Raw genomic sequence first — 17,417 nt, 5'->3', positions numbered from 1 at the left:
GAGCAGAAATGCTAACACATTCCCATAATCTTTCCACCCCCAAAGTATCACGAGATTCACTGCTCAGGTATATTGAGCCTACCTCGAACATTGAGAATGCCTTAGACTGTCTATGGAGATCTCGGTCAGGAAAATATCTTCACCTCCTGCACTCCTACAGATGCCAGTTCCCTCTCTGCATGACTCTCATGCTATGTGACTGTGACTTTCCCAGGCCCGATATCCTGTCATTGTACTGATCTGACTGCTACTTCTGATATTTTGACTACAGTGACTAAATGCCAGGTCCATGGTTTGTTGGCTTGCATGAGGGAGTACAAGCACACAGATTGTTGACACAGTGAGATATTGAAAAGCATTCTGACGGAAGGGCAGCATTTTGTTGCATTGCGGAAAATGTACTTCTTTAATTTCAGGTACTAATTGAGGCAGAAAAAACAAAATGAGATACGGCAAATATTAGAATGGGGAAAATGTGTATCTGTTTACACGCATCACATTTATGTACAGCAATGAAACACCTACGCCTGTACATGCCAAAGAGGTGAAAAATTATAATTCAATGCAGGGATTAGAGAAAACAGGGACGGGGGATGGGTAGTTTATTGGTGCCTGGTCAGTGATAAGAGCCAGGAGTGCTAGCCAACAGGAGTCATCACATCCAGTGCATGTTCTTTTGATTATCCAATGAGCCTTCAAATCCTTTTATCTATTTTTAACATGATTTCTGAGGAGTCTAGAATTAACTGGCAGTTGAAGACAACAGTATTAAGTTATGATACTGTTTTATGTAATATGCTGATGTATTCCTGGTTTATGAAAAACCTGTTTCTGATACCAATTGACAAGAATTAAGTTCTGGTCACTTAAACTTCAGGACCTGTGCAACTACATTAGTATATTTTTGTTCATTGATCCAACAAATACTTCACATCAGGGCTGGGCTCTATGTTTAATTACCATTTGTATTATTCCTTATTTTAAATGAGGATAATTCTTCTTCAAAAGTTGAATGTACAATATAGTTATTTTGAAAATTGAGCAAGTGTATTTCTGTGCACAAGGTTATACACTTAATAACTGCAAGCTGCTTTGATTTTTCGAGCGAATCACTGTTGCAATTTTGTTCTACCCCAGAGAATTGTAAGAGGGTAATATATCTCACTGGAGATGGCTTTCTGAGGGTGACAGTTCCTGTGTAAATAACAATACAGTGACAATCTCTTGGAAACAATTCATTTAAAGAGGTCAATTGAGATAAAAGGGAAACACGGATGCCAACGAACAGGGATGGTTAGATGAAAGAGCTTTTGTATGTGCTATTTAGAAAGTAATGATCAATTTTCTTGAGAAGTTTGCATCACAGTTTGAAGTCGACTAGATTTCTTGATGTTTTACTTTTACAGCCATAGGGCTACTCCAATTAAAAACAATTTCCTGTCGCAATATGGTGCAATGTTTGCCCCACCCCTCACTATTGCCCTCAAAGTGGCTGTGTGAGAAAGAGGTTGCTGTACACCTCCTTGTAAAATGTGCCTTTGCAGAGAAGTGTCCTTGACCAGATGTTATAGACTGGCAAATTTCAGAACTGCATGCTGAGGGATTCACAAAATATATTGAAGCACATCAGAATGGAGCGTGACGTAAACAGGTGAACTTTTTTGTGCTTCATACTTCCTGTAATTTCCAATTTGAATTACTTTTGCCCTTACGCTGTATTTCTGATATTGAATGCCATTTTGTAAACATTAAGTGTATTACAACCATATTAAGTGGAAGATCCTGTTTGGAGATATATTGAATATTATTGCAAATGCTATAGACTTCAAGTTGAAATGTTTTTGTAAGTTTTAAGACAAATTTTATGATTAAGGTCATTTTGAGCAAAGGTTGGACATGTGGTCTGACATCACCACCCTCACTGATAACATTCCAGCCAATGAGGGTAGCTAATGGGCATTACATCTCACTTCATATTGTGCTCCCCACCTGCCAGTTTATTTCAGTGATTGAGGGATGCAAAATTCTGGCAAATGTGCATAATTACAGCAACTGAATTTGTCAACATTAAACTTATAGTTTTCATTAATGGTCAGAATCTCAGCTTTAGGTTCTAAAATCATACCCTATTTAATGACAGAAATGTGCCAGTTCTTTGTTTCCATGTGTAAAACCAATTGGAAAATTGAATTCTTCAAAAGGTTTCTTACTTAGTTCTTATTTAATGCCAGGGTTATAATCAATATCGTCATCTTATGGAAAGAAGAATCAAAACTTAAGATTTTAAAAATGATTCCTCGCCTTTGCCTCTTGTCCCTCTACAATACGCTACATTTACCCATGTAATGGGTAGGTATTGGACCCGCAATTAAATCTCTGTGTTGTGTTTTGTGTTGGGAATGGTTTGGATAGATTATTCTCATTGACTGTGAACAAGAAGAGGTTCTTATTGAACATAGAACATAGAACATTACAGCACAGCACAGGCCCTTCGGCCCTCGATGTTGTGCCGACCTGTCATACCGATCTCAAGCCCATCTAACCTACACTATTCCATGTACGTCCATATGCTTATCCAAGCTTATCTTTAAATATATGATGTAGTTGGTTATATGATAACAACTGGGTATGAGTTAAATTGGTAAGATAAATATTGTTACCAAAACTGTGCAGGGACCTTCAGATATTGGTTTTCAGTTGATGGGAATAAAAGATGCTATGCCTTTTCCTGTCCCAAAGCTGTGTGACATCTGTTATGGACCAGACCAGACCCCCTCAAAATATATTAAGAAGGTAGCCTGGACTTGAATATTTTCTTATTTTAAAGGTAAATATGAGGTGCTGTGTTCTAGATGCAATTCAATTAGTCAAACTGCTTGATGCCAAACACAATTTATTCAAACCCTACAGTTAAAATACAACAAAATAAAGAAGGAACTGGAAGAACAATTCTGTTGGAAAACTTAACAGAGTAATGGATACAGTAACTATTACAAAGAGCAAACAAAGAGTAGGAAATAATGGGTCCTTTTCAAATTGGCAGGCAATAACAAATAGGGTGCCACAGGTATTGGTGCTGGGGCCCCAGCTATTCACAATACATTAATGATTTGGATGAGGGAACAAAATGTAACATCTCCGAGTTTGCAAATGATAACAACAAGTTGGGTGGAAGGGTGAACTGTGGCAAAGATGCAGAGATCTTTCAGCATGATCTCAACAGGTTGGTGGGTGAGTGTGCAAATCAATGGCAGATACAGTATAATTTGGATAAATGCGAGGTTATTCACAATGGAAGCAAAAACAAGAAGGCAGATTACTACCTGAATGGCTGTAAATTGGGAGAGGGGAGTGTGCAGTGGGACCTGGCTGTCCTTGTGCATCAGTTGCTGAAGGTAAGTGTGCTGGTGCAACAGGCAGTAAAGAAGGCAAATGGTATGTTGGCCTTCGTTGCGAGAGGTTTCGAGTACAGGAGCAAGGATGTGTCGTGGCGGTTATACCCGGACTTGGTGAGACCACACTTAGAATATTGTGTGCAGTTTTGCTCTCCTTTTCTGAGGAAGGATGCTCTTCCTCTCGAGGGAGTGCAGCAAGGGTTTACCAGGGTGATTCCGGGGATAGCGGGACTGACGTACGAGGAGATATTGATTAGGTTAGGATTGCTTTTGCTAGGGTTCAGACGAATGAGAAGGGATCTCATAGAGACTTATAAAACTGCAACAGGGCTGGACAGGGTAAATGGAAGGTGGATGTTCCCGATGGTGGGTGTGTCCAGAATCAGGGTCACAGTCTGAAGATTCCGAGTAGGCCATTTAGGTCGGAGATGAGGAGACATTTCTTCACCAAAGGAGTGGTCAGCCTGTGGAATTCATTACCACAGGAAATAGTTACTGTCAAAATATTCAATGTATTCAAGAGGCAACTAGATATTGCACTTGGGGAGAATGGGATCAAAGGTTATGGGAAGAAAGTGGGATTAGACTATTGATTTGGATGATCGGCTAAGATCATGCAGAGTGGCTTGAAGGTCTGAATGGCCTCCTCCAGTTCCTTTCTTCTATGTTTCTATGTTTCCATTACTAACTAACTGTTCCAATATGGTAACATTACGTAAACACTCCCTTGGCAAAAGGCAAATTCATAGCACAGATCGTCTCATGTACAATCCTATCAGCAAGAGATACATGAAGCAGCTTTTCAGCGGGGGAGAAAGAAGTCTTTTCCTTCCACAATCTCAGTTTGCAAAATCCTAGGTCTGTGTGTGTCTCCATCCACTCGTGCTTCTATTGTTCCGGCCTTGAAAAAACATACCCAAGGCCTCACAAGTTGTTTATCTTCTCATTGACTACTTGTCACCCGTCTCCCAATCTCTCTCTAAAAGAAACTAGGACAAAACACACCTCTTAAAGCCACAGTATCTTCACACATCACCAGGTTGGTTGGGTCTTAATACAGTCTCCAACACAACCTTTTTAGAAACATTTTACACAACTGTAGCACCCCAAGCCAATAGTTGTTATACATTTAATTACGTCCTGGTACTAATAATTCTGTCAGAAACTGACATAAGTTTGAATTGTTGCAGGTGTTGAGCACTGAATTTATCAGTGTTGAAAATACAAAATCTGACCCAGTTTTATTTGCTTCATGAAGTACATTAGAACATAATTGATACTCTATTTAGACATTTGATAGAGAAATCATGGAACTGGACAGAAACATATGCATCATGTTGACAGCACTGGCATTAAGTGGATGCAAGCTGAGGGGGGCTTGGTGAGCTTCCTCTTGGTAACTCTAAAAATATCACTGGGTAAACTGAAATCCAAAAGATTTGAAAATAAAATAAGCATTGCTTAATCATCATTGCTTATTATTTTCAAAATCAACCTGATAACTAATGTACCATTAAATTTAACGTTTTCTTTCTGTGAAATACAGCAACAGCATTTCACTTTGTTTTGGTCGTATGTTTTCAAGGTCATCTGTTATTCTGTTTCAGTCACTTGAGATTGTAGACTATGACAAAACATTCTTTTTTATAGCTATATGTCATTGCCCAAATGTAGGAATCTGTCAATCAGAAGCTTGATTTCCTAGTACTCCAGGGCTCAGTTCTTAGAACCTAACATAATGTCTTGTTTTATAATTATTTATTCTAAAGTCTCACCCATTCAAAACACTTCTATTCCCTTGTTGCTACTCAAGTTATTCAGTTTGACTCAATAGTGGCACAGGATAAACTGAGTAAATGTCATCTAGTCATTCTGTGTACGGGTTGTTGCATGCTGTGTTCTGTTCTGTGGTGGAAGTCTGTAAATTCGAGATCTTATTTGCAAGCAACATCAAGCGGAAGGTGGGATTCTTGCCAAAGGAAGGGAGGAAAAATCGAGAGCCAAGTCAAGCTGCATTGTTCTTGTATCCTAGCATTCAACTTAAGGGTGATATTGGCAGAGTCTGGATCTGCCCTCTTATTCAGACAATGAAGCCTGTAAATATAAAGGCTTTGAAAATTTGTGTATAGAAAATGCTCACATACTTGATTTTGTAAATTCCAACAATTTAGCTGATTGAGATACCATTATAATTAAAGAAAAGAAGAAAAGTGTTTGCATTTATGAAAGATAAGGTAGTATTGTCACATCTGAAATAAGTTAGCAAGGCTGACAATGTTGAAATTTTAAAACAGGTGTAGTTGATCTCAGCTACACAAAATGATTATGTATTAGTCACGGGAAGCACTTTGCCATACATGAACCAAATGTAATCCTGATCCTTATTAAAAAGTAATATTTCATATACCTCTTATCTAGAAGGGAATCAGTCACAGAGCAGTGCCACCAGTCGGAGCACTAGCTGCAGCCCTAATACATGGACGGGTCAGTCTGTAGACGCCAAAATCACAGCAACCCTGAATTTCAAAACCATCGGTTGTTCTTGGTTTAGTACAGAATGTTAGTGATTTAACTCAGTGCACTATATTTGGGATATCAGTAAAATCTGCTTTGAAATGACTTGATTGCTTCACTATGGAACAAGCAAAGCAGGATGAAAATTTGATGGTTCTGAGAGGAATAGGGGCATCACAAAGCTGCAAAGAATAATTTTCTTTGATGTTTTGTCTCAAGACCTGAGCATATACATGAACAGGAAAGGATTCCATTCTCTCAATATGCAAATATTTTTGTGACAGTTGGTACATTATGCAAGATTGTTTCTGCCTTCCTGATAGTAGTCACCTGAATCCTGTGTCAATCCTCAATGCTCAGGCTATTCCACTCAGGCCATTGGATGTTAGTTAGTTGCTTGTGATGATGTGGGCGGTTGGGGGCAGATGAGACCTGCCCACTAACCACACGGCTCTTGATAATTATTGTGATGAACCAGAGCACATAAACAGCCCACATTGATCATTGACTTTCTGAAACAGCTCCACTCTCTGTACCATTCTGTGCACAGGTTCTGCAATATAGCCTAGAGTTCCTACATTTGTCATCTTCTACTGCACATACCAAAACTTTCCTCATCAAGCCAATCTTTGGAATCACCAGGAGATGGAAATGTGCATGACCCTGAAGATGATCAAAAAATTGATGATAAATAAAAAAAGTGGGCATAATCAGTGATACCATCTTTCAGAGCTGTGAGACTAAATAATTATGGCGGCTTCAAGGTTCAGTGAAAGAAGTCAATTGAATACAAAATTGACTAGACAGTAGGAGACAGAAGGTATTGCAAGAGGGTTATTGTTCAGACTGGAGACCCGTGACCAGTGGTGTCCCACAAAGATCAGTGCTGGGTGCAATGTTGTTTGTCATTTACATAAAGATGTAGATGAGAATATAGGGGACATGGTTAGTAAGATTGCAGATGACACCACAACTGGTGGTATTGTCAACAGTGAAGAAGGTTCTCTAAGAGTGCAAAAGAATCTTGATCAGCTGGGCCAGTGGGTTGAGGAATGGCAGCTTGAGTTTAATTCAGATAAATGTAAGGTGTTGCATATCAGTAAGACAAATCAGGGCAGGATGCATACAGTTAATGAAAGGGCCGCAGGGAGTGTTGTCGAACAGGGAACCCAAGGGATGCTGGTACATAGTTCCTTGGAAGTGGTGTCACAGGTAGACAGGGTGGTGAAGAAGGTATTTGGCACATTTGTCTTCATCTGTCAGAGCACTGATTACAGGAGATGGGGCATCATGTTCTGACTGTATTAAATATCAGTGAGGCCAAGTTTGGAGTACCGTGTATGATTCTGGTCGTCCGGCTGTAGGAAAGATGTTACTAAGCTAGAAAGAGTGCAAAATAGATTTACAAGGATGTTACCACGACTGTAAGGTTTGAGTTATAAGGATAGGCTGGTTAGGCTGAGACTTGGAGCATAGGAGGATGATGGGTGAACTTATCTATGCCCCTTGGATTTTATAAACCTTGCTAAGGTGAATGGCCAAGGTCTTTCTTCTAGTGTAGGGGAGTCCAAAGCTAGAGAACAGAGGTTTAAGGTGAGATGGGAAAGATTTAAAAGGCACCTGAGGGGAAACATCTTCACACAGAAGCTGATGCATATATGGAACAAGCTGCCAGAGGAAGTGGTAGAAGTGGGTACAATCAAAATATTTAGAAGACATTTACATGGATAACAAAGGTTTGGAGGTATATGTGCCTAACACGGGCAAATAGGACTAGCACAGGTCAGGAAACCTGGTCTGCATGGATGATTGGGCTGAAGGGCCTGTTCCATCCTGTACGACTCTATGACTCCAAGTCTGGCAGCACCTGTGGAGAGACAGAGGAGTTAACGTTTCGGGTACAGTGACCCTTCTTCGGAAAAGGTAGAAGTGGTATATAAGCTGAAGACAGAAGTTTGTTTGGGATGGGGTGTGGGCGGTGTGGGAAAGGTGTATGGGGTTGGGAGGTAGTATTAGATGGAGGTGGAGCCCAGAGAGTAGGAACAGCAGTTGTACGGACAAAGAAATGGATAATGGTGAATTGTGGAAAAAGAAATGCTGATAAAAGGGACCGTTAGACAATGAAAATCAGTTGGCTCTGATGAAAGAAACTCATGTCATGACAGGGCCAGGATTGTCAGATGGTAAAAGACATGGAAGAAGGTGTTCAGGCCCTAACATTAGTGAACATAATGTTGAGCCCAATGGCTGCAGGGCTCTCAAACAGAAAATGAGATGCTGTTCTGCCAGCTTGTGCTCAGCCTCATTGGAGCACTGCAGCATGCCTGATACTTAAAGTTGATAGAAATGTTGGCCATGAACAAAGTAGTGTATTGAAATGGCAGGCACTGGAAGCTTGGGGTCACTTTCAGCATACAGAGCACATTCTGCAAAGCAGTTACCTCCGCCCCCGCCCGAATTTGCATCTTGTCTCCCCAGTGAAGAGGAGACCATGTCTTGAGCAGGCAAGTGATGAATGAGCTCTGCTTCCAATAGATTCATCAATGAAATGTTTCCATTTGTCAATACCATCTGTTTTCAAATGATATATGACGTCCATACAATGAAAAAGCATTTCACAAAGATAAGCTATGGTTTCAACAAAAATACAAATTACTGGATTAGTCTTCAAAATTTCAAACTGAAACATAAGAGTTTTCAACTAAATTACAGTTCTGAATCAAAGTAGCTGGTACAAATTAATGAACTGTGAATAAAATGTTTAAGTGGTGGTTAAGGCAAAACAGCAGATTTGTGGTTATTCATATCAATTTATTACCAAAAGATCTAGACTAAGCAATATTACTTTGACCTGCAAAATGTCCTGCTTTTACTTATTTCTTTCCAGATTGGTTGGTGCAGTGCTCAGGCCTGACAGTGTTCTTAAAATCATACTGTTAAAGCTATTCTGAAATGGCTTCGATAAAGTTACATTTATATATTTATTGTACTACATTAAAATCTATACTTTGTAATGAATCAGATTATTACCTGTATGAATCCTTTACTCAACATCTATTTGCATAATCAGGTGGTTTACACTGATACAAGATTTTTGCATGTTTCCTAAGTAAAGGCACTAGCCTCTAGTTTATACTTTATCCAGCAAATTGCTTAACAGGATTATACAACAGTGCAAGTTATCACACAATATAATATTAGTCTAGTCTCATGGGGGTGGGGTGGTGGGGTAGTCGCAACTGATTCCTAAACTGTTGTAAACATTATTAGTGTTTTCAAAAAAGACAGTCACACACTCGACAAATATAATTAAATGATTGATACTTAACATGAATGTTACTGAGACAATTTTAGAAGTGAACCCCATGTCGGTGTGGTTTCAAGGATATATTAATCCAAACTGCTAGTTCTGAAGAAATTCAGATGAGAATTTGAAATGCAGCTTATGGCTATTGATATTTGGAATAGTCAGACAGAGAAAAGAGCTCTGTTGTTTTATCATTTGTCAGTAAATATTAGATGATGTTCAAATGAAATAAAGTGAAGGGAAAATGCCTGTATCTTACACAGCACTTGTCTACAATGATCAGCAATATTTTTAATACATTTTACAAAAGTATTCCTACTCATAAAGCCACAAGACAAAAGCTGCCTTAGACATTCCTCTACTAGCCCAAGTGCAAATTCCCATTCTTTGTAAATGATCAAAATAAGGCAAAGTGCATTGTGATAGGATGAGCTTCTGTATAAACTCAAAATGCAAAAATAATCTTGTAGGTGACTTGATGACCATTATCCCATGCATACAGAACTTTCTCTTTAGGATTATAGTCAATCTGTGTGGTGTAGGTGTATTCATTGATGAAGGGTAATTTTGGATTTATTTCAGTGTTTGTGTGAGTATCATATGCATAAGACACTTGGCCTTCTTTCTCATTATAAGTGTCTACTGCATACAAAACACCACAAATAATGAAACAGTTACCATAAGAATTACGCTTGAGGCCTGTTTTCCAAGTTGTTTCCTTCTTCATTGAAAGATCAATAGGATCTAATTTGCTGATGACTATGATTTCATGCTGGCTGTACTCATAAAAGAAGGCAGGATAAATAACCCACAGGCCACCTTCATCAACAGCAAAGTCAATGTCCGAATGTCCTCGCCATTTCCATGGTGTTCTATCTTCATATACCACATCAGGAAGAAGAGTCCAGGCTGCTACATACCGCTGCTTAATATCATATTTAATTATGTTTCTAGTAAAAGCCCTGTTGTAATAGAATGACCCATTGTAAACAACATGTCCTGTTCCAATCCAGTTATAAGGAAGCTTGTACAGATTACTCCAACGCCCTATAGGAAAGGAAGATACAAATATTAAACCAACTGATTAGTGAAGTCATTTAAAACCAAATTACATCTAGATTTAACAAGCAGATCCTTTCAATAATGTGGTGCCGGATGGAGCCAAATTGGGAGTGTTCATTGTTCCATCAATATGTAGAGGGTGTTCTTGAAGAATGCATAACTAGTAATTTGGACGTAGAAAATTTAGCATTTACAAATAAGATGACAATGTAGAAAAGAATTAGGTGCAATATTGGACGTAATTTGATTGGTGAACTATCAGGTAAAGTATCATTTTTAACTGATACAATAAATAGAGAACCATGATCTCAAAACAACATGCAGAAAATTTGAGGATCATCACTACATAGAATGTTTCAATTACACCTCTCTGTTAATTTGTAAAGCATGTTATAGCTCACCTTGTTTAAAGTTTTCAAGGTTTCTGAATTCTACCAAGTTGTTTCCATAGTAATAGTTTGTCACGTAGATCCTGTCATCTTTTGCTATAGGATCTTTCATCCAGGCACCTTCATTGCGGCCATAACTGTGATGGTTCTCAGGAGGTTCAATCATTGATAATGTCCCATAACACTCACCTTCTCTGACTTTAAATAAAAACAAGAGTACTATGTGTGAGTACCAAATAACTCCTGATATAAAGGAAGCATGATGCTCTGCAGTGGCATGCTGCACTCTGCATATTTATGATACTGCTTACAAATTGTTTTTATTTGATTAATGTGAAAGAGCATAAATCTTTAATTCATGAAAATTTTGAAAAAATATTTGTCTATACTGAAGCAACAAAATTCAGCAGTATAGAGCAATGCAATATCAATTCTACCCTTATTATTTTCCATATTGGATTCTCAACCTCAGCTGCATTGTCATCAGTGGGGCAGGGAGAAAAAGTGCAGACCATGTTTGTTGTTTCAGATGGATGAAGGGGAAGTAGAGGCAGGGCCATCAACATTAATTTCATCATCTCTTACTGTTGAGTTATGAGGAACATTTACTTTGTTTCCTTGACATCTCAGTTTGGCATGGTGTATTGCACAGAATGACCAAGAAAGGAAGAAAATAGATGAATGAAACTTAACTCCAGATAATTAGTTTGTTAATAAAAGCTAGCAATTTGTAATAATAAACAAATATGAAAATAGTAAACAAATATACAATACTTAAATTTTAATGTGTGATTAATAATGCGGTTGATATTTGAATTAAGTGCTATTGTCACCTGATTACAGTTCTGTGAAGCACCTTGGAGCATTTTACTATGTTAAAACAGCTGCATAAATGCAAGTTATTGAATTATATTGCTTTCCTGAGAGGGTGGTTTGGTTAGTGTTTTTAATTGCATTAAAATCAACAAAAGGTAAAACTGTATAAAAATTACATTGCACGATATAAATATACCTTTATTTGGACCAGGTGACCGAGTGCTTGCCTCCCTGTTGGTGAGCATGGTAGCACCTATGGAACTAAAGCTCGTGGTTGCAGTAGTAGTAGCCGTAGCATGACTTGTGACAGACAATGGAGTAGCTGTTATATTGCTAGTGCTCCTGTCAGCTACTTCAAATTCATGAGATATCTGAGTTTTTTCTGCCGTTCTTGATTTATGATCCCCGGAACGTGAAGTTCCTTTAACTGAATTATCTGAAAGTGGTTTAAAATATAACAATGTGGCTTAATTTCAAACTGTAAAAGAAAAGTATCACTTTAAATTATACAAATTTAATAGCATTTATTTCTTTCTACTGTTACCATAAGACCATAAGACATAGGAGTGGAAGTAAGGCCATTCGGCCCATCAAGTCCACTCTGCCATTTAAATCATGGCTGATGGGCATTTCAACTCCACTTCCCTCCACTCTCCCCGTAGCCCTTGTCAGATCAAGAATTTATCGATCTCTGTCTTGAAGGCATCTAACGTCCCGGACTCCACTGCGCTCCGTGGCAATGCATTCCAGAAGCCCACCGCTCCCTGGCTGAAGAAATGTCTCCACATTTCCGTTTTAAATTTACCCCTCTAATTCTAAGGCCGTGCCCATGGGTCCTAGTCTCCCTACCTAATATAAACAACTTCCCAGTGTTCATCCTTTCTAAGCCATACATTATCTTGTAAGTTTCTATTAGATCTCCCCTCAACCTTCTAAACTCTAATGAATACAATCCCAGGATCCTTAGCCATTCATCGTACGTTAAACCTACCATTCCAGGGATCATCCATGTGAATCTCCGCTGGACACATTCCAGTGCCAGTATGTCCTTCCTGAGGTGTGGGGCCCAAAATTGGACACAGTATTCTAAATGGGGCCTAACTAGAGCTTTATAAAGCCTCAGAAGCACATCGCTGCTTTTATATTCCAACCCTCTTGAGATAAACGACAACATTACCTTCGCTTTCTTAATTACGGACTCTACCTGCAAGTTAACATTCAGAGAATCCTGGACCAGCACTCCCAGATCCCTTTGTACTTCTGCTTTACGAATTTTCTCACAGTTTAGAAAATAGTCCATGCCTGTATTCTTTTTTCCAAAGTGCAAAACCTCACACTTGTGTTCAGAGATGCTTTGTTTAACACAGTAAATTATTTTCATTATGTCATGATTCTAAAGATACTTGAAGTTTTCTATTTTATTATTTAATACTGATTTTCTGTTTCTTAAAGTAAATCTGTGGAAGCACAGATATGTTTTGGTATATTTGGTGCCACTGATTTATACTGACTTCAGTCAAATGCTACTTTTATCATCTGTAATTCTGAATTTTTAAAATTTGTTTTTGGAGGACTGCATTTCACAATTTTGTCTATTTTCCCCTGAAAGGTAAAGCCTTGACTATTGTTTTATTTCTTTACTGTAAAGCTTTATTGCAGTGTTTGAATTATTCCCTTTGCATATCTCTGATCTATCGTCGGGTCTCTGAGGAAGAAAACCAAGTTTCCAAAATGTGAAGGACAATGCTAATTCCCCTGCCTTAATGAATCTGATGCTACCTCTTAGCTATGGTTGAACACATCTCTTTGGAGAGGATTTTTATTTGCCTGGATTGACAGGCTTAGATGAAGTAATTTAGGAGGCTGGCTTCAGTAAAATCATTGATTGGATCCCACTGCCAACAATTACGTACCAGAGAGCCTCATTTTGTGCCAGTTTTGGAGTCCTAAAGACCACAGTAAAATCCTGTCCTTTCTCTCAGTTGAAAATCCTTTGTGAAAATTGCTTCAATGGTTTCAGTGTGATTTGTGCTGGGCATATTCAAGCATAATTCAGCATAAAGTGTCTGGGCTATAGAAATTCATGAACAAAACTTATTGAACATTGTTCAGAATTCTGTGTGAGTTTACTTTCTGAAATGTTAAAAATAAGATGCAAAGTAAGATCTTCTGAAGCTACTGACACAGACCTCTGTGGAAGTGGCAACGCCAGTCAGCTGAAGCCTTCAGAGTAAACATACTAATTGGATGCTGACAGCAACATTATCAGTTTTAATTTTAAAAAAAACACTGATAAATTATAAGTAGAGGACGATGTGTGTGGTGTGGGGAGTGAAATGGCATCAGAAACACCAATGCTGGACACAATAACCCTCTACGCAAGAGAGAGTTTACTTTAGGAGACAAAGTTTGGGGCTGAGACCAGGGAAATGGCCCAGCTTGGGTAAGAGAGATGGCTGACGCAAGGTCAGCTCCCGTGATATACAAAGTTTGGGTAGATGAGTCGGCACATGGACCACATGAAAGCTGCAAACTAGCAAATAGGCTAAAAGCAAAACATACCCGGCCCCTCGGCACAGCCAGAATGGCTGTCAGAATCTTTTGGGTTCTCCTCTTTCATCTGGCGATGAAGAAACCTCGGAGTCTGAAATGGACATGGCAGATGTCATAGCCTTGATGCCTTTACCACCCGATGAAGAGGATAAATATCTTCCCACATAGCCTGGGTGCAAGAGGTGGGTTACAGTGTGGGACATGCAGCCCCTATCTGAGGCTGAGTTACAGGAACCAAATCAGATGTGAAAACACACCAGGACTGGCTATGAGAGAAGGAATAGGCCTACATCCCTGGATTTAGAGGGGAAAGGATGTAGTGATTGTAATGAGGTTAGCCAGGTGGACCTCACAGAATGAGTTCCCTGATTAAAACTGTTAACCTGGTCCAATCAGGGAGCCCTGGCAGACAGATATAAACAGTTGTGTCAGAGGTTCTGCTCACTCTGACAGCTGGCTCGGAGGAAGCCAGATCAGTGTCAAGGACATTCCATGTGTAAATAAAGAATGATTTGGTGATAGGATACCGTCCTGTCTGGAGTTATTTCATGCAAGGCCAGAAAGAGCAGGAATATTCTCGAGGTGCCACAAGGAATAGTTAGAGTCCATCCATAGTTAGTGCTCATTAACATATAATAGATAAGACAAGGTCAAAGCCATTTGGCTTGTCAGATCCATTTTACCACTCAAAAAGATTATGCGTGATTTTCTATTCAACTCCATCCCCCATAATCTCTTTGAACAACCTCCACTTCATTCTGTCAATACCCACTCCTTGTTCCATTTAATTTCAACTGACAAATTCTACAAGCAAGCAGGAAGTAGACCATCAGCACAGTAATGAAGCCTGTGGTTATAACTGTTGTGGCCTTGCGATGCTTCTGAGCAAATAGGAAATTAACTCTGCATTGCAATTTCCTGCTGGAAACTCACAAGGAGTTAAATCCAACTCTGACATATTTGAGGACTTTAAACAGTGACCCTGCCATTGCCAATTAATTGCAACTTAATCACAAATTAACATTGGAACTTTGAGCTGTGTCACTGCTTGAACTATCCTACCAGCTTTGTAATTGGTTATATCAACAAATAAATTATTTAATATTCATGAATATTAAATGCCAATAGGAGAAAATGTGTTTATCACGTGTCAGGGCAGACTTGATGGGCCAAAGGGCCTCTTCTGCATTGTATGATTCTGTGATTCATGAACAAATCATCATAGTCAAAGTAGTTTAAGTAGCAAGAAAAAGTAATAAAGCACTAATATTAAAAATTTGGATGTCATAATGAAAATTTAGAAGGGCTAAAATCCTTTAAAATCGTACTCATTTAATTTCTCACTGGGCAAATGCACGATTTCACACAAAATGGATAACAGAATATGTTTGATTTATCAGATATAAGAAGGTGTAGAGCTGAATGGACACAGCAGGCCAAGCAGCATCAGAGGAGCAGGAAGGCTGATGTTTCAGGCCTAGACGCTTCTTCAGATGCTGCTCGGCCTGCTGTGTTCATTCAGCTCCACACCTTGTTATCTCAGATTCTCCAGCATCTGCAGTTCCTACTATTTCTGAAACATGTTTCATTTATCATTGGTCTTTCTTTAATATATTTTAATATTTAAATAAATGTAGTGCTCTGCTTTGGCGACATTATTGTAAATCACTGGATGATTAAAGTAACAATAAACTGCCACATTAAGGTGTCTCAATCTAAGACAGAGAAGCTGATCTACTCTGCTGCTTTGGCCCTCGCTACTGTAGCTGGAATATCTGCCAACTCAATTTTCCCTTTCCCTGCTCTTCAAAATTTGCTGATTTTTTTCGTGGGTCAAGAAAGTTAAACATTCATTTTAAACTGAAGACGGTACAGAAATGTTTCTGCTTTCCTCAATGGATTAACTTTAAGTAAAGAAACATTGAATTAATATTTGTTGTCCAGTGTTTCTATAGTGAGATTTGTCTCTTGGAAATAAGTAGTAGCAGGGACTCCTGCCTGACTGATAAACCAGAGGATGTAGGCTGTCAGTTGGCAGGAAAATACAGGGGGCATGTGGGGCCTCAATTTGCATTGCTTAGAATGTAGATTACTTACCTGTAGATCTTGCTGAATCAGTTTCATGATTTAATTGAAGTTTTATTCGTTTCATTTGGAAAATTACACAATTACTAGAACAAAATAAGAAGTGTGAAAACATAAAGAACTTTGTTTAAACTTACTCTTGCCACTATTTTCCATTTCTTCAAGTCTTCCTGCTTTGTAATAGGTAACACTTTTTACAATACCTGGCTGATGGATACCAGGCTTGGTCTTGATGGTAGGTTGTGGTACTTTTGGGAGTGTAACTAATTTTGCTTTTGTAACTGGCTTCTTTTTTTTAATTGCTTTGTCTTTTGGCACCTTGTGAGGAGGTTTTCGAGCTGGTACTTTTATTTTGTTTTCTGCTTTATTTGAATGTTTTTTGACCACTTTGACCATTGATCCAGGTGTATTCTGAAAATAAATGTCATACATTTGGTTATCGTGAAAATCTTCACAATCCTCTAACAGCCTTTGATTTAAGCTTTTTGCTGGGGTTTTATTTGCTTTCCCTCCTTCCCTGTGCTACCAGCACACTCAGACTTCAATATTTCTCAAACATACCATTGCTCAGCTCTACATCTTGCAGTCTGCTCGATTATCTTTCCTGCTGTATCTTTGTCCCAGTTCTGAACATCTTTTTATTAGTCTGTCATGTACTCTCTCATCCTCCAACCCCAAGTTCCTAAATTCAGGTTGGTGGTTCTACTCCCATCTCTGTTACTTTAGGGAAAGGCAGTACAGGCCAGTAACAACTGGAAATGAACATACATGTCATACTGGGCCTCCATTTAGAAGTGTACAAGATGGTCAGAGCAGTATGTCTCATTCACTGGTTTTACTAGGTATTTCTTCTTGGTACTCTTCTGCATCCTAATTTTCACTGGTGATATTCCAATTTTCAATATACACCTGCCAGCTCCAACCTGCTCAGTTAGTTCCCATGTCCCTTCTTCCCTCAGCCTTCCAACATGAAAAGATACAAGCAGCTGCTTGGGATGCGGTAGGGGCTGTAGGGTTCCAATGGTATCAATGTGGACTTCACAAGCTTCAAAATCTCCCCTCCCACTACCGCATCCTAAAACCAGCCCAGTTTGTCCCCGCCTCCCTAACCTGCCCTTCCCCCACATATCCCCACCCCCCACCTCAAGCCACACCCCCATCTCCTACCTACTAGTTTCATGCCACTCCCTTGACCTGTCTGTCCTCCCTTGACTGACCTATCCCCTCCCTAACTCCCCACCTACACTCAAATTGACTGGCCCCACCCATGTCTCTTTGACCTGTCTGTCTCCTCTC

The 17,417-nt window shown here is 39.1% G+C and overlaps 1 protein-coding gene across 1 annotated transcript in view; it reads right to left on the bottom strand.

The window, feature by feature from the left end:
• Positions 1 to 2,920: 2,920 nt before the first annotated feature.
• Positions 2,921 to 17,417, bottom strand: part of olfml2a (olfactomedin-like 2A) — a 54,802-nt gene continuing 40,305 nt past the window's right edge. Inside the window, exons 5-8 of the mRNA XM_048559268.2 lie at positions 16,259 to 16,532; positions 11,680 to 11,919; positions 10,680 to 10,865; positions 2,921 to 10,263 (exon numbers count right to left, since the gene is read on the bottom strand). Of these exons, the coding sequence (XP_048415225.2) occupies positions 9,662 to 10,263; positions 10,680 to 10,865; positions 11,680 to 11,919; positions 16,259 to 16,532 (1,302 nt within the window). The 3' untranslated portion in view covers positions 2,921 to 9,661. The remainder of the gene's footprint in view (positions 10,264 to 10,679; positions 10,866 to 11,679; positions 11,920 to 16,258; positions 16,533 to 17,417) is intronic.

Source organism: Stegostoma tigrinum, chromosome 29, assembly GCF_030684315.1.
Source record: "Stegostoma tigrinum isolate sSteTig4 chromosome 29, sSteTig4.hap1, whole genome shotgun sequence".
Lineage (NCBI taxonomy): Eukaryota > Metazoa > Chordata > Chondrichthyes > Orectolobiformes > Stegostomatidae > Stegostoma > Stegostoma tigrinum.
The sequence above is the reverse complement of the archived record's forward strand: the minus strand, read 5'-3'. Positions and strand labels throughout refer to the sequence as shown.